General features: G+C 37.4%; 1 protein-coding gene across 17 annotated transcripts in view; it reads left to right on the forward strand.

The window, feature by feature from the left end:
• The first annotated feature begins 588 nt into the window (after positions 1-588).
• Positions 589-27,092, forward strand: part of RBM26 (RNA binding motif protein 26) — a 96,626-nt gene continuing 70,122 nt past the window's right edge. For 6 of the 17 annotated variants that reach the window (XM_064269987.1, XM_064269988.1, XM_064269993.1 and 3 more), the window contains exons 1-2: positions 590-736; positions 2,632-2,742. In XM_064269987.1, coding sequence (XP_064126057.1) covers positions 666-736; positions 2,632-2,742 — 182 coding nt within the window. In that variant the 5' untranslated portion in view covers positions 590-665. Of the gene's footprint in view, positions 737-2,631; positions 2,743-27,092 lie in introns of all 17 variants that reach the window. The other 11 variants (XM_064269996.1, XM_064270001.1, XM_064269998.1 and 8 more) reach the window with 4 other exon arrangements.

Here is a 27,092-nt window from a genome sequence, read left to right on the forward strand (position 1 = left end):
TCAGCAGCCTGACGGAAAAAAAAAACAAAGTCTTTATTCACTAGGAGAATCAGAGCATAATAAAACAGAAAACCCACACGACCCAAGCACGCAAATTCCGAGCTACCCAACTTCCCAGCGCGCTCTCCGGTGATCTTACGTCTCTTCCCAGCAGGCTCCGGGAGAAACCGCGAGACTTCATAAATTCTCGCGAGATTTATCGGCAGCCATCTTCTTGGGGGTGCTGGGAGCCGGGAAGACCCCCCGAATCCTTCCCATTGAGCTGCCCTTAGTCTTCGCTTTCTTCGCTTTTGCCTCTTCTGCGTTGTCAACAAGCACCTAGTCTCGAGGTTGAGAGAAAGCCTGGGTCTAGGCGCGTATCGCGCTCCCGGCCCGGGAAGATTTGTTGGGGTGCAGGGAAGGGGGAGGGCCCGGGCAAACCGTCGTTTCCTCAGCCCGGGTTGGGGTCTGGGGAGGGAGAGCTCCTGGCACCCCGTAGACTCGCGGCCTGCGCGGCCCCCGCGGAGCTGGTGGCCCAGCGGGGCTCGCGGGAACCTGCCACCGGCGCCTCCCACCGCGGCCCACGCGGGCAGCGCGCGGAGGAGGGGGCGGGGGCAGCGGCGGCTGTAGCGGCTGCGACCTGGGCGGGCGCAGGAGGAGTGTGACGGGCCTCGGGGCCGCAGTGGATGGTTTCTAAAATGATCATTGAAAACTTCGAGGCACTCAAGTCCTGGCTCAGCAAGACTCTGGAGCCCATGTGAGTACCTGAGGGATATCCCCTTGTAGGAATGGCCGTGGGAGATAGGCGGCCACAGATCTGTGTAGTTTCCCCAAGTGCCTGAGGTGGAGGCCGAAGCGGTAAACGGAGATCCCGGGGTTTTGTGTTTTCTCCTCTCTGTTCCGCCTCGCTCTCAGGTTCAGGATACCCCTGAGAGCCTGAACTGTGACCTTTCTTTTATCGCTGAGTAGATACTACAGCCGGTGTCTCTCGCTCTTGTTTTCCCGTTATGTGTAGACCGACCCAATTTCCAAACACTTGTATTTGCCGAGGGCCCTAAAATCTGTTTCTTTTCTTTGGAGAATCCCAGCATAACCCCCTGCTCACGGGCGATTTTACCTTTTTTTTTTAAATGAAATGAACCGGCCCTTATTAGAGATTAGGATAGTTCTTGTATAAATCACTCCTTTTACCTAAATGATCCCTGAAAGAAGGGCCATGTCTTCCATGTGCTTTGTGCTTCATTGGCACCTCTTAACTGATCGAAGATGTAACAGGTGTTAAGGTGCCCGGTAAAACTCCCTTTTCCCGCCTACACGTTCGTTCTGCTTAGAGAGGAGGGAGAAAATACATTCTCCACCCATATGGAATATTTAGCAGTTTCACATGGGATACTATAGATGGAATGTGGAGAGGTTTCAGAGTGCTGCAGTGTTCTAGATTGGAAAATTTAAGGAGTTATCTGTTAGTACATACAAAATATGTCATGGACCAGGTGCTTTATCAGAATTGGCTGATATACAGTAGACATCTTAAAATGTAATGGGGAAAGTGCATTCAATTTAATACATTTATTGAGTTTTTATGATGTACTGTGGGAGGCATCAGGGATGGATTTTATATTCCAAGGGAGGCAAGACATACATAGTACACAAGTGAATAATATAATTTAGGATGATCGTAAGAGCTGTGAAGATTGTAATAATAGAGGGTCATGTAAAAGATTGATTAGAGTAGGGCTTACTTCACATGGGGTGGTGAAATTTGAGCAACACCTAAGGAAGAGAGGAAACCCTGGTGGCTGGTGGTTAAAAGCTGCGGGTGCTAACCAAGTAGTGGCTAAGTGCTATAGCTGCTAACCAAAAGGTCGGCAGTTCGAATCCCCCAGGCCCTCTTTGGGAACTCTAGGGGGCCGTTCTACTCTGTCCTATAGGGTCGCTATGAGTTGGAATGGACTTCACGGCAGTGGGTTTGGCTAACGGAAAGGTCAGCAGTTCAAATCCACCAGGCGCTCCTTGGAAACTCCATAGGGCAGTTCTAGTCTGTCCTGTAGGGTCGCTGTGAGTCGGAGTTGACTTGATGGCAATGAGTTTTGTTTTTGTTTTTTTTTTTTTTAAAGGGAAGGGAAAGAGCCATCTATGCCTAAGTTTGGTAAAAGAATATCCCTTGCAGAAGGAACATCAAGTGCAAAGATCCTGCATTAGAGATGAATATAGTATGTTCTAGGAAGAGAAAGAAGGCCATTGTAGTTGCAAGGAGCCAAATGTTGGAGGAAAGAATGGAAGAACATGAAATTGGAGAAGTAAAAAAAAAAAAAAAGTAGGCAGGGGCCAAATCATGTAGGATCTTCTAGACTTTGGTCAAGACTTTGGATCTTACTTTTAGTGTGAACCCAAAAACATTTTTAAAACTGATCTGTTTCTGAATACTTTTATTTTAAAATTTTCTTACTATGTGTTCATTCTTTTGCCCATTTTACAAATGAGGAAACAGAGGCACTGAGTAAAGAAATATACCCAGTATTATACAACAAAGCCAAGTTCAAACCTAGCCATTCTGGCTCTAGAGTTATCCCTCTCAACCACTGTACTATAGTGCCCACTTCCTCTCCAGTCTAATGAAATAAGGCTTTTATTTGCACCACTCCACTCTAGAGAAAGTGTTTTGCCAAGATCACCAATGAACTCCACCTTGCCAAATCTTAGAGCCACTTACATGAACTCCACGTTGACATCTCACTTGGATGTGTATCAGACACCTCATAGGTAATGACCAAAGTCAACCACCCTCCTCGTCTCCCTCATCCTGTACTCTCCAAGCTCCACCACCTGTTCAGTTCAGTTACATAGGCTAAATTCTTAGGCATCACCCTTTATTTCCTTTTCCCTCATCTCCCACATCCAATCGGTCAGCAAGTTCTATCAGAGCTACTTATGAAACATTGGGTTGTCTCCACTATCACTCTGATAGCTGCTATCAATTCTGCCTGCAGTACCTTTCAGAATAGTCTCCTTACTTCTGTTCTTAACCCCTTATTCTCTACAAAACAGGCAGAGTTAAAATTAGATCAGTTCTTACCTGTTTTAAATCTTCTAATGTGGTTGACGTACATTCTTTTTTTTTAAGCTTTCAGTTTTCAAATTATCAGTTTTACTACTATTTTTTCCTCTGCTAGCCTAAAAGAGGTTATTTATAACTACTTGGTATGTATGCTTGTAATTTTCCTTTATTTTTAATGAAGTATATTCCAGGTATTGTATAGCTTGTTCAGGTGTCTATAGTACTATAGTTACTGTTGGAATAAATAAGGCTCCACTGGTAGAGCGGCGGTAGGACTTGGGAGTTGTCATTCTATAATACACATTGCTGTGGTAAAATCAATCCATTATCCAAGTTCCTGTTCCTTTGATTGCATTGCAGGTGGATTCTTTTAGACCATGACTTATAAAACTTGATTCCAATTATTTAAGACCAGTGGTTTCTAGTCTTGATTTTGTGAAACTTTAATATGTGTTCGTTATTTAAAGGGACTATTTTTTTTTTTTTTTTGCCTTGCTTTAAAACTGTAATTGCCAAATAGCACCTGCTTGAGGGAGGTACATTTGAAGGACCAAAGTTAAGGTGTAACTTAAAAGTAGCTCATGGTTTGGGACTTGTCCCGCATTTTGAATATATTTATTCAGCAAACTTTTATTGAGCGTCTAAATCTCTGCTAAGCAGCGTGCTAGATCTTGGGGGAAATAGTAGGAAACAAGACATAAAATTACTATCTTCATGTTGCTTCCCATTTAGCAGGGAAGATAGATGTTGGACAAGTAATTACAAGTATACTGAATGTTGTGGAGAAGTCTGGAATGCTTTCAAAATACAGGTCTTGAGAGGTCAGGAGAGGTTTCCCTGGAAAGGTAACATGTCATCTCAGCCTGAAGGATGAAGAGCAGTTTGCTGAGGCCAAAGCATTGGGACTGGGGCTTGTAAGAGCATTCTTTCTAGGTTTTGAAGAACAGATTGTATGAAGACCTAAAATGAAAAAAAAAAAAAAAAAAAAAGGTTTCTTTGAGGAATTGAAAGTGAGCATGGGGGTGGATAGCTCCAAAGAGAAAGAAAACAGATCATGCAGGGCTTTATTGAGTCATTTTAAGGGTTTGGGATGTTATTGAAAAAAATAGTGTGAAGCCAGGGAAGGGCTTTAGGGTAGTAGAATTTTCAGATTGACATTACGAAAAAACAAAAACTGGTTGTAGTTTCAACATGAAATAAGTCTCTGCGGGTCTATGTATATTGTGTATGTATATATATATATATATATATATTGATTAGAGGTTCTCTAGGTTTATCAGGGTTCTGAATTTTCTTTTTCATAAATTGTTGAAAATGTAGGTGTTAAAAGCATCATTTTGAAATTTAAGATTGATATTTTGTTGTCTCAAACATTTGCTTAATCAGACTTACTAATAACATAAAACTAGATGTTGGTTTTTCCTCTTTTTTTTTTTTTGGATAAAGTGCAGTCCTAGAAATGATTTAAGCTCTTTTTTGTTGTTCAACGTTTTTGGTTTTTTAAAAGCAAAACGATGTTTTCCTATATTTTAAAACTTTTTTTTTTTAATGGATTTACACATCATTAAATGTGATAGTTTAGTAAAGTCATGGACTTTTTTAGCTAAAGAAGGGAAGCCTCAGGATCTAATCCAGCCCCTTAATTTTTCAGAATAAAATTGACAGATAAAAACCCCACTGCCATCGAGTTAATTTCGACTCATAGCGACTGTATAGGACAGAGTAGAAGTGCCCTGTAGGGTTTCTAAGGAGCAGCTGGTGGATTCAAACTGTCTACCTTTTGGTTAACAGCTGAGCTCTTAACCACTGTGCTACCAGGGCCTGGGAGACAGATAGACCTGATGATATGCCCAGATCGTGTGCGTTTAGTGGTGAAGACCAGAATACCTAGTCTTGTGGTCCTTCCCCTGTGTAGTGCTGTGGAGGTAGTGTTGTATAGAGAAACAAGCTTTACGTCCACATAGTTGTTGTGAGCTGCCCTATATATTTTGCCACTAGCTCGTGGGGACCTCATGAGCAGTGTTCAGATCTCAGCTCCTTGTTAGCTAAGTGATCTAGGCAAATGAACCTTCCCTTTCCTTATTGATACAGTAGGGAAATTTATAATTGCTTCCTTTTGTAGTTGAGAGGATTGCATGAGGCCCATCATTTAAGAGCCTGTCCTGTCCCTCAAGTATTAGTAGATAAACACAGATAGGTTACATGGCTATTGCTACTGTTACTACTGTCATCACCACTCCTGCTACCACTGCTTTCTAACATTCATATGCGTTGTTTTAAATGCTTTGTATGTATCATCTCAGAGTTCTATGAGGTAAGCTTTATCTCCGTTTCACATGTGCTGAAACAGACACTGAAGCATGAAGTTAAGGTACTTGCCCAAAGTCACGCAGCTATAGCAGTGATTTAAACTCAAGCTTCCTGATTTCAAGCCCATATCCCTAGTTAACTTTTACATGATGCAGCTCCCTTAGTGTTTCCTATTACTGTATACTAATTTTTACCGTTCCATTTTCATAATGGTATCCGCTGTTGTTGCAAAGGAACAGCCTTAAGTTCCTCACGTCATGGTTATCAGTGTTTTACAGAGTTTATGAAGGAAACTCTCCTGTGTTTTGGTCATCTTTTCCCCGTTAATGACACTTGCTACTACATCTTTCTCACCAGTTGAAATTTATTTTTCTTCCTGTCTTGTAGGAAGAACTGTTCTTTTGAGTTTGCAAGGTGATCTGTATTCCTTATATTTTGATCCCATTTCTCTCCTTTGATCTTTCCCTTTCCATTGTCTTGATTGGTGTAGAGAGTTAATCTCCCATTTCTTAAGAAAGGAAAACAAATGTAGCAACAATAACATCAAGAAAACAAACAAATAACAAAGCATACTTCACTTTCTTGCTTGCTTTTTCTTTTACCAGTAAATCCTGACATATCAGAAATTAACCTTTCATTTTTCAGTTATTTGCCTCCAACCATTTACTTCTTAATGCCAAAAGTTGTTTCTTCTTGTAGTCAATCAGAATTGCTTACTTTACTGTTACCAGTGGATTTGTTTATTAAATATAAATACTTTATGTAAGTTTTATACTCTTTGATCTATATATGTAACATTAGATGTTGTTGATGCCACTTTTTAAAAAAAAAATCTTTTCATTTGTCTTGAATCTTTGGTTCTCGTCTCAGAATCAGTGCTATCGCCTTAAATTCCTTTCCCTGCCTTCTAATTGTATTTTTCAAAGTTCTGTTCCCATGTCTTTTTTTCTTTCTTAACTGTCTAAACTACCGACATCTCATTCATTCCCATGGATGGTTTCTATTATAATTTATACCACTGGTTCTTATAAATGGTTTTGCATGTATTTGTCTGTGTTGTAGAGCCTTTGAAAGTTGAATTAAACATTCCCTTCCCTGTGATTTTGCATAAACATAAAGTTTTGCATTGAATTTCGGAGCTTTTTCAGTCGCCTGAGCCTGTTAATGGACTCCAGGCAAGAGCCTCTACTTTACGCATTGATTTTTCATGTTGACATTCACTGCTGTAGCGGGGGTGGGCCCTGCCTGACTAATGGTGGCTCCACGCACAGCGGAATGGAACGCCGCCTGGTCCTGTCCCGTGCCACCCCCGCAATCAGTGTGAACTGGATTGTCGTGATCCACAGAGTTGTCACTGGCTGATAGTCAGAAGTAGATCGCCAGGCCTTTCTTCCTATGAGTATGTTTAAACTTAGCCTTTCTTGAAAACCTTAAGTACTTATTTTCAATTATTAGCTGTATATCCACCTGGATTTCTTACCAGAACTTCAGGCTATATCTCTGAAAATAAATGTTCACTGTATTCACTTATTTCCAGTTATATTTCTTCAGATTACCTAGAATTGAAATTTTATTTTTTAACTTCTCTCTCTACTCCCTATCCCCCATTCACTTAACCATCAAGCTCTGTCTCTTTGACAGTTCTTTCTAACACCGTTACCTAGTATTCTGTACCAAGTCTTTTCTCCCTTCTAGCCTTCCAACATGTGTGCCCAACTTTAGTTAGAGCTTATTGCTTGGTAAAAACGTACAGTATTCTTGTGTGGTAAATCGCATACTTCCTAGCTTGGCTTTCAGGACTCTAGTGATCTGCCTCATATTACCTTTCTAGCTTGTCTTCATACTTTTTATGAGTCTTAATTTCAGCAAAGCTGAACTTTATAATTCTCTTTCACTTTGTACTGTCCCCCTTTTTCTTACACTTTAAATAATAGGTAACATTAGCTGAGTGTTTATTATATGCCAATCTATTTTGCATTGATTGTATGTGAGCTAGGTTCTGTTCATCCTGACTTTAAAGATGAGGAAATTGAGTTTTAGGAAGGTTAACTAACATTTTCTGTTCATAGTAAATGATGGAGGTAGAATTCAAAACAAGACATTTTGATTCTAGAGCCTTGTTAAGACATTATGATACACTGCATTTCCTTTATATATATTGAAATCAGAGGTCAACTGTGAGATGCCAGTTCTTCCAGAAAGCTATCTGTGAATCTGCCCAGGTTGTATCAGTGCCCGTCTGCCCAGTAACTTTTCTCCATCTGCATTAATTTGCATAATTTATGACACTTATCATTTACATACTTGTTTAGTAGTTGTTACTTGTTTTAGCAGCATTATCACAGTCTAAGGTTCTTGAAAACAGACTCCAAATCTTAAAAGTTAGATGTCTCCCTGTTCTGTACGGCACCTAGCACGATAACCTTGTGCGTGGCATGCATCAGAGTAGTAAGTGCATAAGTGCGTGAATTGGAATTTGTAGCTTGTGTACCCATGACCTAAGCAGATGGAAAGGCAATTATTTGTATAGAACTATAAAATTCCACCCTACTTATTTCGAATTTTATTCCAGAGAAACAGAGATGCAGCAGTTTGAAGAATAACTAGTCTCTAGGTCTGTTTCTCTTATAGCACCTTCAGATTAGGTAAAGCTTAAATTTAATTCAGGTAATTGTTTTCTGGAGGGAAATGATACACTGAAGAATGTTAACATTTATTCATTAAAAAGTATTTTTGATGCTACTGTGTGCAAGTTTGCAGGCCTGCATGAGCTGCACAAAAAAGAATTCTGCATAATACTAATCTGATGAATTGTACAGCTGGTAGAAGAGTTAACATTACGTAGATTTTGACAAAATGTTTTTCGTTACCCTCTTCACCTCCTTTACTTTTTACTAGTGGATTCTTACTGCCACGTTTGCTGGTGTAGCCTCTATTGGCTTTTTCATCTGAGTGCTGAAGAGTTAATGCATTTAGCATTTATATATTTTAGTACTTTATCTTTGCTTTACAGTACTTCTCAAATAAAATTATTTTAATGTGTAAACCAGGAAACAATGTTATGAACAGAGTGGAAAATACGGTACTCCTATGTTTGGTGCATACATACTGAGAATCACGAAAGTTTGAGCTAGATGGCTTCCTGAACTTTTTTTTCTCCCTTCTTCCTTTGTCTCAGAGAAGAGATCATAAATGAGAGAAATGAATGTTAAATTCTTACCACTAGATTTTTACTGCCATCTCGCTACCTTATTTCAGTGGAAAGATCTGTTACAGGTGTTCAGATAATCAACTTTCGTTACAAATAATCAACTTCTGAGACAAGTAAAAGTTTACTGTATTTTTTACACGAATAAAGTGTGCCTTCTGCGTTTGATTACCGGCTGGGCCCTCCACTACCCTGCGCGCCCCCCCCCCGCCGTGTTTTCATAGGTGCCACTATGTCAGTTTTTTTTTTTTTACATGTTGCTGTGAAGAAAAATTAGCATAGCATGCTTGTGAGGATGCCCACGGGGTGGGGGGGAGTGCGGTTGGCAGACAGACATAGAAGGTGCATGTTATTTGCATAAAACTATGGTGTTTTTAAGTTGGGATTATATTTAGCATCTTTGTGTGTGTGTGTGAAATAATAGAATAAGTTCTGGATCTGTTACTCCATGACTCTAACATGGATAATTTATGTATTTACTCCTCGACTTACAACAGGGTTCCCTTCCAGTGACTGTTAAAAGTTGGCTCTGACATAGGTTCAGTTGTCTCTCTTTTTTTTTAATTTTCATTATTACTACTTTTTATTACCAACATCTGTATAAGTCCAGTCTTTGTCATTGGGGGTTGGAAACATTACATATAAATTTAACAGACATACATAATTAAAAAACACAGCATGAAAATTTCCTTCAATGATGAAGATGAGCTGGGTGACACTGGCATTTTGTCTGTTGGAGTAATAACTCTGCTTGTGCAAGGTTCTGCATCATCTGGTTTATCCCTGGGAATGGGGATGGCGTCTCTGGTCAGAATATTAGTGAGAGTTGCCTGTATGATCCTTTCCCTTTTCGCTTCAGATATTTTGTGGTAACATCTCACTGCTTCCTGAATCTGCCTATCGACTTAACAAAGCGGTCAGCGTTTGGGTCCACATTTTCAAGCAACTGAAGCTGCTGGTTTATTTAGAAAAAACTCCAGCTAATCTTTTCACTGTAAACAATTTTTGACAACTTTTCTCCTTCCTCTTTCTTATTATTTCTTTCTTCTTCAGCATTTCTTCTTCAAAATCTATTAAGTCGTGATTTGTCAGTTCCCTTCCTTCATGATCTGTGAGCTGTTCCACATCGGCAGTGTATAAGGTTCTAAATTCAGTGTTTTTGTTGTATGGACGATTTTCCCATTGATCTTTTCCAGCATGTTATACTGACCAGGGGCTTAGAGTATGTTCACATAACTCAGCAATTTTTTCCATATCCCCTGCATACATTTTTCCTTAACTTCTTCCTGGGAAGATGTAATGTCCCAGATACACTGGTAGTTGATAGTGCGATTCCTCGAAATCTGAATTGATCATAAGCCGGGGATTACCTGTACAAGCAAATACGTATACTTATTTTTTTCTCCTTTTTTAAACAATTGATAACATACTTGGAGATTACTCTACATAAAACATCAAGGTCTTGCTTTTTTTTTTTTAAGGCTGTATAATGTGTGAATATTGTAGTACTGCTCTGTACATATTTGCCACATGAAAGTTTATAATTAATAAAATAAACATCTTAAGTGTTCAGTTCAATTAAGTTATATACACCTATGTAATCATCACCCAAAGCAAGGTCTAGAACATTCTCTAGAAAGAGATTCTCATGTCCCTTTACAGGCACCCCCTCCCCTCCCCCCCAGCTTCTATCGGAATAATTTTGACTGTTTTTGGACTCCATGTAAGTGGAATAATACGTACTTTTTTTTTTTTTTAATGTTTTACTGAGTTTTTGGTAAAAGTTTACACAGCAAATTAGGTTCCCATTTAACAATTTCTACACATATTGTTCAGTGATTTTGGTTACACTTACCGCATTGTGTTAGCATTGTCTTTATTCCCGTTCTGGTTGTTTCTGTTATTCTTGCTTTCCTGACCCCTTACCTTCTCATTTTTGTTTTAGGGTAAATGTTGACTGTTTGGTCTCAAAAAGATTATTTAAAAAAAAAAAAAAAAATTATATAAAAGGAGCATAGTACTTACAGGTGATACTGCTTATTTCATGAACGAATCTATTATTTAGTTGAAAGGCAAACTCCAGGAGTAGTTTCATTTCAAAGTTTAAAGGATATCTCAGGGCGATAGTCTCAGAGCTTCCTCAAGTCTCTGCTCATCCAGTAAGTCTGATCTTTTTAAAAAAGATTTTGAGCTTTGTTCTACAATTTTCTCCCATTCTATTTGGGACCATCTGTTGTGGCTCTGGTCAGAATGTCAGTAGTGGTAGCTGGGCACCATCTAGTTCTTCTGGTCTTTGGGTAGGTGAAGCCATGGGCTATGTAGGCAGTTGGTCCTATAGACTGGTTTCTTCTTTGAATCTTTGATTTCTGTCTTTTTCTCTTGCTCCAGATGAGACCAGTAAATGTGTCTTAGGTAGTGTATCTGGCTTTTTTTGCTTTCATGTTGTTGCTTCTATTAGTTTATTTATTGCTGGCTAGTATTCTGTTGGAAACCCTGGTGGCATAGTGGTTAAGAGCTACTACTGCTAACCAAAAGGTTGGCAGTTTGAATCCTCCAGGCAGTCCTTGGAAACTCTACGAGGCAGTTCTCATCTGTCCTGTAGAGTTGCTATGAGTTGAAATTGACTCGATGGCAGTGAGTTTGGTTTTTTTTTTTTTTTGGTTCAGTATTGAATTTATGCCACAGCTTGTTTATTCATTCTCTAATTGATGGATATTTCTGTTCTGTCCAGTGTTTGATGTTTATGAGTATAGCTTCAGTGAATATTCTTTTTTTTCTGTAGTATGTTTCTCTTGCTCTCTTTCTATAAATGTATAGCATATTTGCCAATTCAGTGGTTTTCACATATACAGTTTAATGACATCAATTATATTGTGTTCTGCAACCATCACCAATATCCATTGTCAAGTTTTCCATCACCATAAACAGAAACTCAGTGCTTCCTACATAATGACACCTGTCCTCTTGCTTAACTCCTGGGCAAACCAAAACCAAGCCCATTGCCTTCAAGTTGATTCTGACTCATAGTGACCCTATAGGACAGAGTAGAACTGCCCCATTGCATTTCCAAAGGGCTGCTGATGGATTTGAACTGCTGACCTTTTGGTTAGCAGTGGAAGCTCTTAACCACTGCCCTACTTTGGTTTCTATGCAGATATTGCCTATTCCAGATATTCCATTTAAGTGAAATCATACAATATTTGTCCTTTTGTGATTGATTTTACTCAGCATAATGTTTTCAAGGTTCATCTATGTTGTAGCATGTAGCAGGGCTTCATATCTTTTTATGGCTGAGTAATATTCCATTGTATGTATATTCAGGTAGTCCCAGACTTTACATAATTCACTTCTGACGATTCCATCATAAGTCAGTTCTGTTGTAAGTGGAATACCTCTTTTTTTTTTTTTTTTTTTAATTTTCTTAGTTTTCACTACTATTGCCTTGTATTTTCAGTATATTTATAAGTCCAATCTTTGAACATCTGCAAGTGAACATCTGAGAAGGGTAACATCAGCAAATTATGTGCTGCAGCATTGTAGGTGGTACATATTCCTAATGATAAAAAAGACAGCTGTAAGTGCAGCTCATTGTAACTGGAGCAGCACATTGTAACTTGAGTATGTTGTAAGTCAGGGACTACCTGTACCACATTTTATTTATCCATTCATCTCCTTGTGGACATTTCAGTTGTTTCCACTTTTTGGCTATTGTGAATTTTGCTGCAGTAGACATTGGTGTACGTGTATCTGTTTGCATCACTGCTTTCAAGTCTCTTGGGTATATACCTGGGAGTAGAATTGCTGGGTATGTGGTGGTTCCATGTTTAAACTTTTTGCAGAGCCGTCAGACTTTTCGATAGTAGCTGTAACATTTTCATTAGCACCAGCAGTGGATAGGAGATGCAGTTTCTCCATATCTTCGCCAGCATTTCTTGTTTGCTATGAATATTCTTATACAAGTCTTTGTGGAAATATTTTCTCTTGGGCAAATACCTAGGAGGAGAATTGCTACCTCATAGGATAGACGTATGCTCTACTTTTTAAGAAACTGTCGAATTATTTTCTAAAGTGGTTGAACCATTTTATGTTGCCACTAGCAATACAGGTGAGGTCTAGTTGCTCCACATCCTAAGCAATATTTAATGCTGTCAGCTTGTTTTAGGCTTTATAATGGATGCGGGGGCCCTGGTGGTGCAGCGGTTAGGAGCTCAACTGCTAACCAAAAGATCAGCAGTTCAAATTCACCATCTGCTCCTTGGAAACCCTATATATAGGGGTAGTTCTTTGGAATCGACTTGATGGCAACAGATTTTTTGTTTTGTTTTGTTTTAGTGGATGTGAAATAGCATCTCATTTTTTTTCTTAGACTCTCCATTTAGTTATCATTTTTATTTTGTTAGAATTTCCCTCATGACTGATGTGGTTGAGCACCTTCCATGTGCTTATTGAGTATCATATATCTTCTTTTCTAAAGTGTTTGTTCAAATCTTGTCCATTTTTAAAACCGAGCTATGTTTTTATTGTTGATATGTAGGATTCTTTATATAGTCACATGTAAGTTCTTTGTCAGATGTGCATACTGTAGATATTTTTACTCAATCTGTGGCTTATATATAATGGTATCTTTTTGTGATCAGAAATTTAAAATTTTAAGTTCATTGTATTAATTTTTCTTTTATGGTTAATGCTCTCTGTGTACCAGAAACTTCATCTTTTCCAGAGTCATGAAAATATTCTCCTGTGTTTTCTAAGAATCTTATGACTCTGGATATTATGTTTAGATCTGTGATCCCTCTCCAAGGGAATTTTTTTGAGTGTGGAGTAAAATAAGGCTAATAGTTCTCCCTACCCCAGTTCCAACCAAAACCAAACCCTCTGCTGTCCAATAGATTTCAATTCATAGCGACCCTATAGGACAGGGTACAACTGCCCCATGTGCTTTCCAAGACTGTAAATCTTTACAGAAGCAGACTGTCACATCTTTCTCTCAGAGTGGCTGGTGGGTTCAAACTGCTGACCTTTTGGTTAGCAGCTGAGCACTTTAACCACTGTGCCACCAGGGCTTCTCTCACCCCAGTAAGGATATCCAATTTTTCCAGAAATACTTGTTAAAATTCTTTCCTTTCCCTGTTGGATTGACTGGGCATCTTGGTTAAAAATCAGTTGACTGTACTCTGTCCTGTGACATTGATCTGTTTGTCTCTTCTGATGCCGATACCATAGTCTTTTGCTAACTGTATCTTTATAGTAAGTCTTGTATCAGGTTGTGTGGATCTTCCAAGTTTGTCCTTTTTTGTGATTGTTTTAGTTATGGTAAATTTTTTTGCATTCCTGTCCTAGTTATCTAGTGCTGCTGTAATGGAAGTACCACAAATGTATGGCTTTAACAAAGACAAATTTATTCTTTCACAGCCCAGGAGACTAGACATCCAAATTTACGGTGCCAACTCCAGGGGAAGGCTTTCTGTCTCTGTTGGCTCTGGGGGAAGATCCTTGTCATTAGTCTTCCTTAGTTGATGAACTTCTCAGCACAGGGACCCTGGGTCCAAAGGACATGCTATTCTCCTGACTTTTGTTTCTTGGTGGTAAGAGGTCGCCATGTTTCTCTGCTCGCTTCTTTTATATCTCAAAAGAGATTGACTTAAGACACAATCTAATCTTGTAGATTGAGTCCTGCCCCATTAATTTAACTGCCACTAATCCCACCTCATTAATATCATGGAGGTAGAATTTACAACACAAAGGAAAATCACATCAGATAACAAAATGATGGACAATTGTACAATACTGGGGATTCATGGCTTAGCCAAGTTGACAGATATTAAAACAGGTTGGGGGGAGGATTCTGTCCTCTCTTTTTCAAGAAAAGAAAAAAAAAAAAAAAAAGCCAAAAACTTAATGTCTTAGTTATCTAGTGCAGCTGTAACAGAAATACCACAGGTGAAGGGCTTTAACAAACAACAATTTATTCTCTCTCAGTCTGGGAGGCTAGAAGTCCGAATTCAGGATGTCGGCTCCAGGGGAAGGCTTACTCTCTCTTGTTAGCTCTGGAGGAAGGTCCTTGTCATCAGTCTTCCCCTGTGTCTAGGACTTTCTCAGCACAGGGACCCTGGGTCCAAAGGATGTGCTCTGCTCCTGGCTCTTCTTTACTGGTGGTGGGAGGTCCCCCCTCACTGTCAGCTTCTCCTTTTATCTCTTGTAAGATAAAGGGTGATGCAGGCCACACCCTAGGGAAGCTCCCTTTACATGGGATCAGGGCTCTGACCTAAGGGAGAGTGTTGCATTCCACCCTAATCTTCTTTAGCATAACCTAATCTGGCCTCATTAACCAGGGGCAGAGATTAGGATTTTCAATACTTAGGAAAATTAAGTCAGATCACAAAATGGAGGACAACCATACAGTGCTGGGTATCATGGCCTAGCCAAGTTGACATATTTTGGGGGGACACAATTCAATCCATGACACTTACGTAGTACTGGTATTGTTTCTTCCCTAAAATGCCAGGTAGGCTTTACTAATGAAGTCATCTGGGCATGAGGTTTTCAATTTGGGACAGATTTTTTTTTTTTTTTTTTTTTACAAGTTTAGTCTCTGACAGATACAGATCTACTTAGGTATTCTATTTCTTGTTTTACTTTTGGGAATTCATGTTTTTCAATAATTTTTCTCTTAAGTTGCCAAATTTATTGGTATATTGTATATATCGTTCCCTTACTATCCATTTAATGACTGTAGGATCTATAGTGATACCACCACCCTTTTTTATTATACCTAATGTTGATAATTTATGCACACTTATTTCTTGATCAGTTTTGTTAGGAGTTTATCACTTTTATTTATCTTTTCCAAAAATAATTTGTTAACTTCATTGATTGTCTTCATTTTCTATTTTGATAGTTTCTTTAATGACTTCTTTTGTTTTTTCCTTCTTTTTTTGTGTTTAATTTGTAATTCTTTTCCCACTTTCTTAAGGCCAAACAGAGGACATTGGGTTTACACCTTTCAGCTGTTTAACAATATACCATTGCTTCTGATGAGAAACTAACAATCATTTGCATCTTTGTTCTCCTGTATGTGTGTCCGTATTTTTCTCTTCTGATTACTTTGAAGATTGTTTTTATTTGGTCACCAGTTTGACTCCAATATGCGTAGGAGAGAGAAAGTGTGTGTGTTTTATCCTGCTTGGGTTTGCCACTTTCTTGGATTTTATGTTTTGTGTCTTTTATCAGTTTTGGGAAATTCTTGGCCATTGTGCCTTCAAACATGGTTTGAATTGCCAATTTTCCTCTTTTTCTGAGATTCCAGTTACTTGTATGTTAAGTTCTTTGATATTGCCCTGTAGATGTGTGATGTTTTTTAAAGATTATTTGTGTCCCTTTTGCTTTTATTTCCTGTGCTCTTGTTCACTGATGTTTTTCTCTAAAATGTTCAGTTTGCCATAAAGTCTATCCAGTGCATTTTTTTCCTGATACATATTTCACATGGCTTTTTTTTTTTTTTTTAACAGTTTCTGTGGGTTAGCTGGCACTCCCCATCACTTTATGCATCCCCTTTACCTTTTCCAATGAATTCTTTGGCATTTTATCATGTTGTTGTTAGGTGCCATCTAGTTGATGTCAACTCATAGTGATAGAGTAGAACTGCCCCCATAGGATTTTCTTGGGTTGTAATCTTTACAGAAGCAAATCACCAGGTCTTTCTTCCTTGGAGCTTCTGGGTGGGTTTAAACTGCCAATTTTTTTTTTTTTGGTTAGCAGCTGTGTGCTTAACAATTTGCACCAACGTCTTTGTCTGATAATCCTTGTATCTGGGCCATCTCTTAAGTCTGCTTCTATTGACTGTTTTCCTTTTCTGTGGATCCCATTTTATTGCTATTTGTGTGCCTTCTTTGGTTTTGTGTTGGACATTTTATCTAAAAGAACTGTAGAGACTGAGGTAAATAAGATTTATTTTCACTAAAGGGCATGCCCCTTCTTTTGTCGTCATCAGAGCAGAGGCTGAGTCAATTGCCCTATAGTTAAACTGTTTCTCGGTTTTGTAATAGCTTTAGTCTTTGATCCAGTTCACTGCTGGCTTCAAATATTTTGAGGGCAGCATCAGAATTTACCCTTTGGCAGGGCCTAGAATCTGAGCAGTAGCGAGATTCTGCTTACCTGCCTGTGTATAACCTCTAACCGCCCCCTTCTCCCAGCTTCTGGAACTGTGGATGATCTCTCCTTGCTTGAAGTCCTGCCACCAAGTTTTTGAGTTGTGAGATCTCTTTTTCATGCTTACCTCCTACTTTCATTACTTTCGGAGCTGTCTTCTCAGCATTGTTGCTTACCTTACCTTTTGTAGGGTAACCACCCAGTAGTCTGTGAAAGCTTGAAATGCCTTAGAGGAGTTTTGCTCAGCTTTTCCTCTTGCCTCTTCTAGACTTTGGTCATTGAAACCTGGGAGGACCTCGGTTATCTCTTCTAGTTTCCTTTGCTCCCAGTTTTGTTGTACTATTTCTGAGCTTTTGGTTGGAACTTGTCAGAATTGACCCGACAGCAACAGGTTTGGTTTTTGGGTGTAGACTCACTCTGTCACTGAGGGTCTTTGGGATTCTAATCTGTCTTGACAGCCCATATGTTACTGTGAAGAAATTAATAATAAAAAAAACAAACCCAGTGCTGTCGAGTCGATTCTGACTCATAGAAACCCTGGTGGCATAGTGGTTAAGTGCTACGGCTGCTAATCAAGGGGTTGGCAGTTCAAATCCGCCAGGTGCTCCTTGGAAACTGTGGGCCAGTTCTCTTCTGTCCTATAGGGTCACTGTGAGTTGGAAATTAATAATAGTTTGGCTTATTTCCCTTTACATCCACCTATGGCAGATCCTGCTTCCTCTTGCCAGTCTGCTAGGAATAAGAGCAACTGGGTTTATTCTCTTTTGAAGGGCTTGTCACTTTCTGGAGTTCAGTTAGTTCATTTAGATTTTTTTTTTGCTCTTGTGCTCCTTAGGCTCTAAAAACACTGTAACTTCATAGCCTGACTTGTTTTTGGTTGGTTGTTTGAGAGTAGTGGTCTCTTGTGATATTCCAGCCAGGCTTTGGTTCTTGTAGACAGTCCTATAGTTTCTTCTTTGAGTGTTTGGTTTCCTTCTTTCTCTTTTGCCCCCGATGAATAGAGACCATTAGTTGTATCTTAGAGGGTTGTACACAACACTCCTAATTTTTGATAATTTATAATTTCTGGTAAGGCTTTCATTACTTTTCTTTTTCAGAATTTTTCTGAGTATCTTTGCTTGCCCCTTTGCACCAACATTTTATTATGAAAAATTTCAAATATACAGAAAAGTTGAAAGAATTTTACAGTGACACATTTATATACCCAATACCTAGAGTCTACCTAGATTGATATTTTGCAGTATTTGGTTTTTTCATATATCTGTCTTCTTTGATGTTTGTTAAATTGCAGACATCAGTGCACTTCTGAAGACTTCAGCATACGTATTATTAACTAGAGTTCAGCATTTGTTTATAGTTTTTTAAATTTTGAAATAAAATTTACGTACATTGAAGTGCACAAATCTTAAGTGTACCACTTGATGAATTTTGACAAAAGTATACACATCTGTGTAACCCAGTTCCCTATAAAGATGAAAAACATTACCATCACCTCCAGAAAATTACCTCATTCCTCTTCCAAGGCCGAATCTACCCATAGAAGCAAGCAAGCACTGTTCTGATTTATTTCCACTGTAGATTAATTTTACCTGTTCTGGAACTTCATATTAACGGAATCAGCCGTAGCATATGTGCTGTTTTGAATAAGTCTTCTTTTTACTCAGCGTAATGTTTCTGAGATTTTTCCATATTGTTACGTGTATCTGCAGTTTGTACTTTTTATTGCCGAGTAGTACTGCGTTGTCATGTGCATCTTGTTAAAGAATAATGCCATTCTATATTTTAGCCCTGATTAAACACAATGTCTTTTTGACAAAAAAAAAAGCTTGTTTTAATAAAAAAATTCAGCCTAGAAATATAAATCAAAAGTCTTCTAACCCCATGTATAAAATATCTGTAAAAATAAACATACTTATAGCATGTGTGTGTAAATATGTACTTTTTAAATATAGGTGGGATCATATTCATTTGTTAATGCAACTAGTATTTCAATTAACAGGCATTCTGGGCATCCTCCCATATAAGTATACTCTTAAATAAATTTCTATTCCTTTTAGTAGCTCCATAGCAATTTATTGTGTGACTATTACTATTAAATTGTCTTAATAATGACTTATGACATGTCCATTATTTTACTTTTTGGGAAAAAAATTTAGCCTATTTTCTTACATTATTAAAGTAATCCTTGCATATAGTGAATACAGAGAAAACTTATCCGAAGCCTCTGAAAAGTCCTCTTCACATTCCCCACTCCAGCACTTTTAGTGTTTATATATAGTCTTAATACTCTTAAAATAGTTGAAATCTAATTTTACCAAGTGAACATACCATAGGTTACTTAACCATTGTGTTTTTACTTGTCATTTAGGTTGTTCCTATCTTTTGACAGTAACTGCTATGAACATCTTTCTATACGTACTTTTTCTTTTTACATATATTTTTCATTCTCGGAAGTAGGAATTTTTTTCCAGAAGGCAGTTAATGCTGCTATGGGGGACTTCTTAATATTAAGAAATGTGAGTTTAAAAACTAGGCTGGATTTCTTTTTGGTCATTGTTTAAATTCAGTAGTTCAGTTAAACTTGTTTTATGATGTTACGTGATGTATCGTGGCAAGTAATTCTTCAAGAATCTTTGTAAAAGAAGTGACTGAAGGAGATAATGTATTAGTTAAATTCTAGTCTGTTTTTGAGTGTTTCATACTATAATTTTCTGCATCCTCCTATTTCTACACTCCCTGCTGCTGTGCCTACATTTGTCAATTATTTATTTTCTATTTCTTACTGATAGTTTAAAAGTCGATATATGAAAAGTTCATAAAATCTTTAATGAAATCAATTATTATATATGAAATACACTGATTAAAAATCTTAGATAAAGCATTAATATGCAGTTCAGCAGATCATTTGTTTCTCCTTGTAACACAATTTTAAATGCAATAATAGGTACTTTGAGGCCTGTAACTTATGACCTTTTTGGGTGAATTATATAAGAAATTGTTGATGTGTGTCTTTTTATGTGTTTGTATTTTCTCTAGTGGTATTTCAGGTACCTAACTTACCCATTTTAAAAGTTTGATTTGTTATCATAGCAGCCAAACTGTAAAAGAGTTAGATCTACTTTGAAAACTGCTTCATATATGTACAATGACCAGCCTCTAAAGTTTTTCATATTCTTTCTCAAATTGGATTGTGTTAAAACTTTGATGCCTCTGGTGACATTAAATAGCACAAATTGGAAGAACAGTTCAGTTCTGTGAGAATACATGATGAAATATATTGCCATAACAGAAATACCACAAGTGGATGGCTTTAACAGAGAGAAATTTATTTTCTCACAGTCTAGTAGGTTACAAGTCCAAATTCAGGGCATCGGCTCCAGGGGAAGGCTTTCTCCCTCTGTTGGCTCTGGAGGAAGGTCTTTCTGGTCATTCTTCCCTTGGACCAGGAGCTTTGCTGCACGGGAACCCTGGGTCTAAAAGATGGCCTCTGCTCCTGGTGCTTCTTTCCTGGTGGTATGAGGTCCCCAACTCTGCTTGCTTCCCTTTCTTTTTATCTCTTGAGAGATAAAAGGTGGTGCAGGCCACACCTCAGGGAAACTCCCTTTACTTTGAATCAGGAAGGTGACCTGAGTAAAGGTGCGTTACAATCCCACCCTACTCCTCTTAACGTAAAATTACAATTACAAAATGGAGGACAAGCACACAGTACTGGGAATCATCGCCTAACCAAGTTTATACACAGATTTTTGGGGGGACATAATTCAACCCATGACAAAATGTTTAGACGTTTTGGGGGGTAGGTTATGTGAAACTTGGGAAGAGTAATTAAAGTGGGGTAGTAACTTGATCAGATCTCTGTTTTAGAATGATGCTTATGGAATTGTTGAGTTTGGAGCATTTTGGAGACAGGAAGACTAGTGAGCAATCTTTTTTTCTAGTTTTAGGATGAGCTGTGAAATGCTTGAACTTGATCTCTGACAGGTGATACTTCTTAGTCTAGGAGGTGGGAAGGGAGGAGAAGGAAATATATGGAACATATGTACTAAATGTATGAGAGCACTCTAAGGAGGATGTGGGAGAAAAAGGCAGCTAGGAAGGGCTTGTCAAAATTCTAGAAATGTTTTTACTGAACTTTTTTTTATCTGTGACTGTGAACTTGTTAGTAAACCTTTATACTTGTCATAATTGGATTTGACATAAACTGAGAGTTTTTCTTTTGATCGATACACCCCTTCTCTAGTATGTCCTTGTATAATATTGATAATTAGGTGATACTTTTGAACATATTGTGATAGATTCGAGGGAAAAGGCAGTTACCTAGAATCCCTGTGGGGAAATCAGACTAGCATACTAGTAGTTATGATTTAACAGTGGTAGAAGTATGCACAGATAGATGTACGTACAGATCTTTAGATTCAAAGAGGAAAGCCATCTTAGGCTGGTAATTTAGGGGAAATATATGTTTCTATTTAGTAGAATTTGGGCATTGTTAAACTGTCCCAAAGGGTCAAGATTTGTGCATGAGTGTTGGGAAAAGGGAATTCTATGGCTCTGAAGAGCTGGAGCAGGAAAAAAAAAATTCTTGAAGCTTCTAATATTCTACATATTTAATTATTTTGAAGTTCAGTTAGCTAAAAGTTACTGGGACAGGAAGAAGGGAGGGAGTGCAGTGGTGGTGAAAATTTAGCATTTTCTTTCTAAAAAGGATCCACTTTTTCATATCTTATGGTTCAGCGCCTTTGTTTTAAAAATGAGGAAACTGAAGCCCACAGAAATAAAATGCCAACCCAGGATTATATAACTAATGAGAAATAAAATGCCAACCCAGGATTATATAACTAATGAATGAAGTAGATACAGCACTGCATTAGAAATCCAAAATCCCATTTTTTGGAATCCAGTCGAGTACTTTTTTACGATACCAGACTGCTTCTAGGAAAGGCTAACAGTTTCGCCTAGAGAACAAAATGGGATTGAAAGGGAATGGTACTTAAAATTTTGTCCCCAGATTTTAAGTAATGCATATTCACTGATAAGCAAATGGGTATAATAAGAAGCCACATAGTAACAGCCAGACTTAATTTTTTTAATAAATATATCCAAAAGCACAGAATGACAGAACTGGGCTTTTCAGATTTCTCATCATAGTGCTGGAGTCCCTCCATGATGCAGACACTTAGTGCCCCACAGGTTGGTGGTTCTGGTCCACCCAGAGGTGCCTTGGAGGAAAGGCCTGGCAATTTACTTTTGAAAAACCAGCCATTGAAAACCTGTGAAGCACAGTTCTACTCCGACACACATGGGATCACCATGCATCAGATTGACTTGACGGCAACTGGTTTTAGTCATAGTGCTATTTTAAAAAAATAACTGGACCTTTTCTTGGTCACGAGAGAAAATATTCCCTAGCTTCTCCTCTCTTAGTAATGGAAGGGGAATGAATTACTTCAGATCTGTTTTGTTACTAGATAGAATGCAGATTGATTGTATGACTAACCGAAGGAGTGGCCTTTGTGAGCCGGCACTCTCCCATAGAGCTCACATCTTCCTTAAATATAAATTGGAATATACAGCATGTACTAAATGTGGAGTTACGTTTTAGACTACCATGTTCATTGCACCTGCAATTACATTTTTCTTTTAGGAGGGAGTTGAGTGGCATGGTGCTACAACTATGCTATGTGGGCAACTGCTCTGCACTGAACAATATAGAGTTTTACTTGGTTTTATGATCTGATTATTAGGCCTTATCTTGGAGAGTATGAAGAGTGACTTGAATTAGACACTTAGTAGATACTTCATAAATGACTTCTGAAGCACTAGTTGTCAGGTTTAATCTGAGGACTGCCGGTGTTTCCTGAGACTCCCCACTTTTTCAACTATTTATCTGTGTGAGACTGTGTTTTCTTCGTGTGCATCAACGAAAACAACATGTCACAACAGATTGAATGCAGAAGCAGATACGAGAATCCACCTGTCTGTTATTAAGCGAGACATTCAGGATATCTGTAAAAATGTGAAAACATCGACACTGTTCTCACTAAATTTCATTTTATTTTTTAAATAATTAAATTATAATGGATTTGTTATTGTTACTTTAAATAATTAAAAAATTTCCTGGTTTTTAATTCTAATACGGTAAATATTGATATAAGCCTTTTAAACAGAAGCTCTTTAGAGTCCTATAATTTTTAAAGTGTAAAAGGATCCCGGGACCAAAAGTTTGAGAACCACTATTCTAAAGGTATGAAGGAATCACTGCTATTTCTTGGGGCGATAACAGGGGAATGAAGGAACTGATTTTGAGTAGTTTTCATATAATTACATATATTGTGATAAGTTTTTTCAATGAGAAATGATTTGTTTGATGCTTATGGATAGATCTTGTTTAGATACGCTTATTTGTGGTAGTGATTTTATTTTGAAGAAGGTACTGTATGTACACTAATTTAAGCCTTAATGCTTAACCTTTGCTGTAACTAATTACTGTGTACAAATAATCTCTTTTTGCCTTTTTATTTGAATTGCATGAATGTGTATTATAAACTACTACAATTGAATTTTTCAGTATACACTTTATATTTGTTGCAGTGAAATTTGAGTTTTTTTAAAAGGGTAATCCTGAGTACAGAATACCAGAATCATGACTTCGATGCAAATTAGATATTTTTCTTGAATATAAAATGAAAATTTGGTAGGAACAGACGTGGGTGTATATCCGTGTTCCAAAGTTACTGATTTAACATATTTAAATTTAAGTTTTAATTCCCACTACCACCTCCAGCTCCTCTTTTCAAAATTACTGAAAATAGAAGCTTGGTTTAAATTTTATCAGTTATCTTCCATTGAGTTTCTGAAACCTCCAAGAAACTTGAACAAAACAAAACTTTTAAAAATATTGTACTGGAGTGTTATAGCGCTCCTTACTTGTGATCCCCTGACTATTTTGAAAAACCTAAATTAAAAAATAAAAACTGAAACTAACCAAATACACGAATTACTATGACTAATGTGTTAGGAGGATTAATTATAACCTTTGTATCTGGAGGTGACTTGATTTGTTATTTTAAAGAACTATCTAAAAAAATTCAGTTCTTTTGGGAGATTTATTATAACATTTGATTTTCTGTATTGTTTTGGATTCTCTAACTTACTTAGTGTGTATGTGTTCCTCCCCAGGTATAGTTGGAAGAGATGACCCTTCTAAGTCATGCTTTTCAAGGGTATACTTGAGGCTGTTAGTTGTACCCTTAGTACATACATTCAGATAAAGGTTTTATTTTTTATGCCTTTAAAACCACTAATTTGAATGATTTTGTACTGGTTTAGATACTTAGTTTGCTAAAGCTCATTGAAGCAGTTATTTTTAAATCCTTGGAGAGGTGATAGATTGGAAATCCAAATGTTTATGAGCTGTCACTTTGCTCCATTACATCGGTCCTCTTAACTGTTCGTTATCATGTATGTCAAGCAGGCTCCTACCTCAGGCCCTTTTTGTTGGGTTCCCTCTGCCTGGACTCTTCTTTTCCCAGATACCCACAGGCTTGTTTTCACTTCATTCAAATCCTGTTTAAATGTCATTTCATCAGAGTCCATCCTTGACAGTTTTACCAAAGACATTATTCATTGTTCTTCCCTCCCTCCCTCTCTCTTTCTTCTGTCCCTTCCCTTTCTTCTGTTTTCTCTCTCCTTCTCCATACTGTGTATCCCTTTATACTGCATTATTTTGCTTCAGAGTACTATCTATGTGATGATACATTGTACTTGTGTGTGTGTTGTATGTATTGTCTGTTAATCCCTTATACCTGCAATTTAAATTCTATGCAGACAGGGGCTTCATTTTTTCTTGAAAGTCGTATCCCCAGGATTTAGAACAGTGGCTGATACATAGTAAATGCTTATTAAATGAATTTGATGATGAATGTGATATTTGGAACATAATCATCAAAACCAACATAATCAATAAAAAATTTCTTTATTTTATTCACCACACATTCATGAAGATGAGAAAGGCATGGTCCCTGACAGAAGAGAGCTGTTGATCAAGTGAGGTAGATTTGTACATACATTCTCTTTCTCACACTCTCATGCTGCACACATGCAGATGTTCAGTTTTTGAGTTTTCATACATTTTTTGACAATATGTCTTTTATGATATATATTTATGCCTTCCCTAATTTTAAAATTACTTTTATTATTAATATTTATAGATCAGTAATTGGACAGAATATTATATTGCCTTATATCTCATGTATTCGCACAATGTCTCGTGAACAAAATTAAACTTCAGGATTACATTCAGGTTTTAGAGGAATTTACTATTCAGTCCAGTGCTTATCTGCCAAGAGCTGTTAAAATCATTCTAATAATGTAGAACTCTCTTTCTTTCAGGCAGTTTATTCTGCCTTTGGGAGGCCTTTGTTTATTAAAAAAGTCCATCTCTATTTTGAGCCGAAATCTGTTGCTTCCAGTTACTGGTTCTAATTATATTCCATGGAGAATATAGTGAATCTATGTAATCCCTCTTCCTTGTGATAACCCTTCTGTTATTTGAAAACTTACCAAATTCTCTCTGACATTTCAATTCTCTAGACTGAGAATCCTTAGTGAGCTGTATCATAATGACATCCATTTACCATCCTGGTCATTTTCTAAAAGTCTGTTGGAGTTTGTTTATATATTTATAGAAGCTTGGCACCTAGAGCTAAAAGCAGTAGCACTCTGTGTTGCATAGGAGAGCAGCAGTGTTTTCTCTCTAGTTCTCAATTTTCATTTTTTATTTGAGCTTTATGATTTAATTTTTTTCCCTAAACTTTTCATATGTTTTACCTTATTTTTGTATTTTTTAAAAAATTTTATTGTGCTTTAGGTGAAAATTTACAGAACAAACTAGTTTCTCATTCGAAAATTTATATACAAATTATTTTGTGACGTTGGTTGCAATCTTTACCTTGTGTCAGCACTCTCCCCTTTTCCCTTTCCACCTGAGTTCCCAGTTTTCCTGTCCCTTCCTGCCTTTGGAGCAGGAGTTGCCCATTTGGTCTCAAATACTTGATTAAACTAAGAAGCATGTACCTTGCATGTGTTATTGTTTTATAGGCCTGTCTAATCTTTGGCTGAAAGGTGGACTTCAGGAATGGCATCTGTTCTGAGTTAGCAGAGTGTCCAGGGGTCATCGTCTTGGAGGGGTGGGGGTTCTTCCAGTCTCTGTCAGACCAGTAATTCTGGATTTTTCTGTGAATTTGAATTTTGTTGTACATTTTTCTCCTGCTCTCTCCTGAACTTCCTAATGTTGATCCCTGTCAGAGTGGTTGGTGGTGGGAATCTGGCCTGCTTTCTAAGTTAGGAAAGTAGTTATTCACTCTCAGTAATAATTTTTTGTTCTTAAACATTTTAAAAACTTGATTCTTTCATTTTTCCCTGATCTGTAAAAGCCCCACTTTTCTTTTACACCATTTCTAGAATGCTAGTAGTATGTCGTTAGGTGTTGTTGAATAGATTTCAACTCATAATGACCCCGTGTAGCTGAGGGTAAAGTCTAACTCTTGACAAAATATGAGTTGTTCACGTCACAGACCTGTCACTAGCAGTTGCAGCTGATCTACTAAAGGTCGTCATGAACAGTATTGTTTGTCATGGAGAAGACAGTTTTTTAAAAAATAACTAACTTATTATTTCTGAACATAATCTTTCTATTAGGTCATTTAAGTGTTTTTATTTCATTAATTTTACATAGCAGATTATCATTTTTAGATGTTCAGATGATGCAGCATTGGCACTTTTTAAAATCACTGTAGAAATGTAAAACACAACATTTGAACATTGGCACTTTTAATGAAGACAAATATAGAAAAGAGATAATATGTTTTGCCTGTCTAATCCATAACATTTTGGTACATTATTAAAATTCTGTGGTTCAGATTATTTTTCACTCAACTTTAATTTGTAGGAACTTTCTCTTTGGTTTCAAAAGTATGGAAATAAAAATGGAATGACTTCTTAAAGCACTTTAAAGAAATTGTCTTCCAAATGCAAATTAACCTGTTTTGCTATTAAATGTGAAATTATAAACTTAACCTTTCTTATATAATTTGAACTCTTAACAGATTTTAAAAAGTAATCTGCCTTTCAGACTATTTCAAGAAATTAAAATTTCTGTGTATGGTAGTTGATGTGTTGTTTTGACTGTTGGTAGGGCTGTTAATTTTTTTTTTTTTTTTGATCCAGGTGCTTACTGCAGAAGATGAGCAAAGATTGGTCACAACATAACATTAAATTATATCTTGCTATATTATAAAACTAATCTACAGATCATAATAATTGCAAAAATTATAAAGGCCTTTGTCTCAGTTTTTAGCTGCTAATATTTTAATTCACTTTTAAAACATT

The sequence above is a fragment of the Loxodonta africana genome, chromosome 17 (genome assembly GCF_030014295.1).
Source record: "Loxodonta africana isolate mLoxAfr1 chromosome 17, mLoxAfr1.hap2, whole genome shotgun sequence".
Classification (NCBI taxonomy): domain Eukaryota; kingdom Metazoa; phylum Chordata; class Mammalia; order Proboscidea; family Elephantidae; genus Loxodonta; species Loxodonta africana.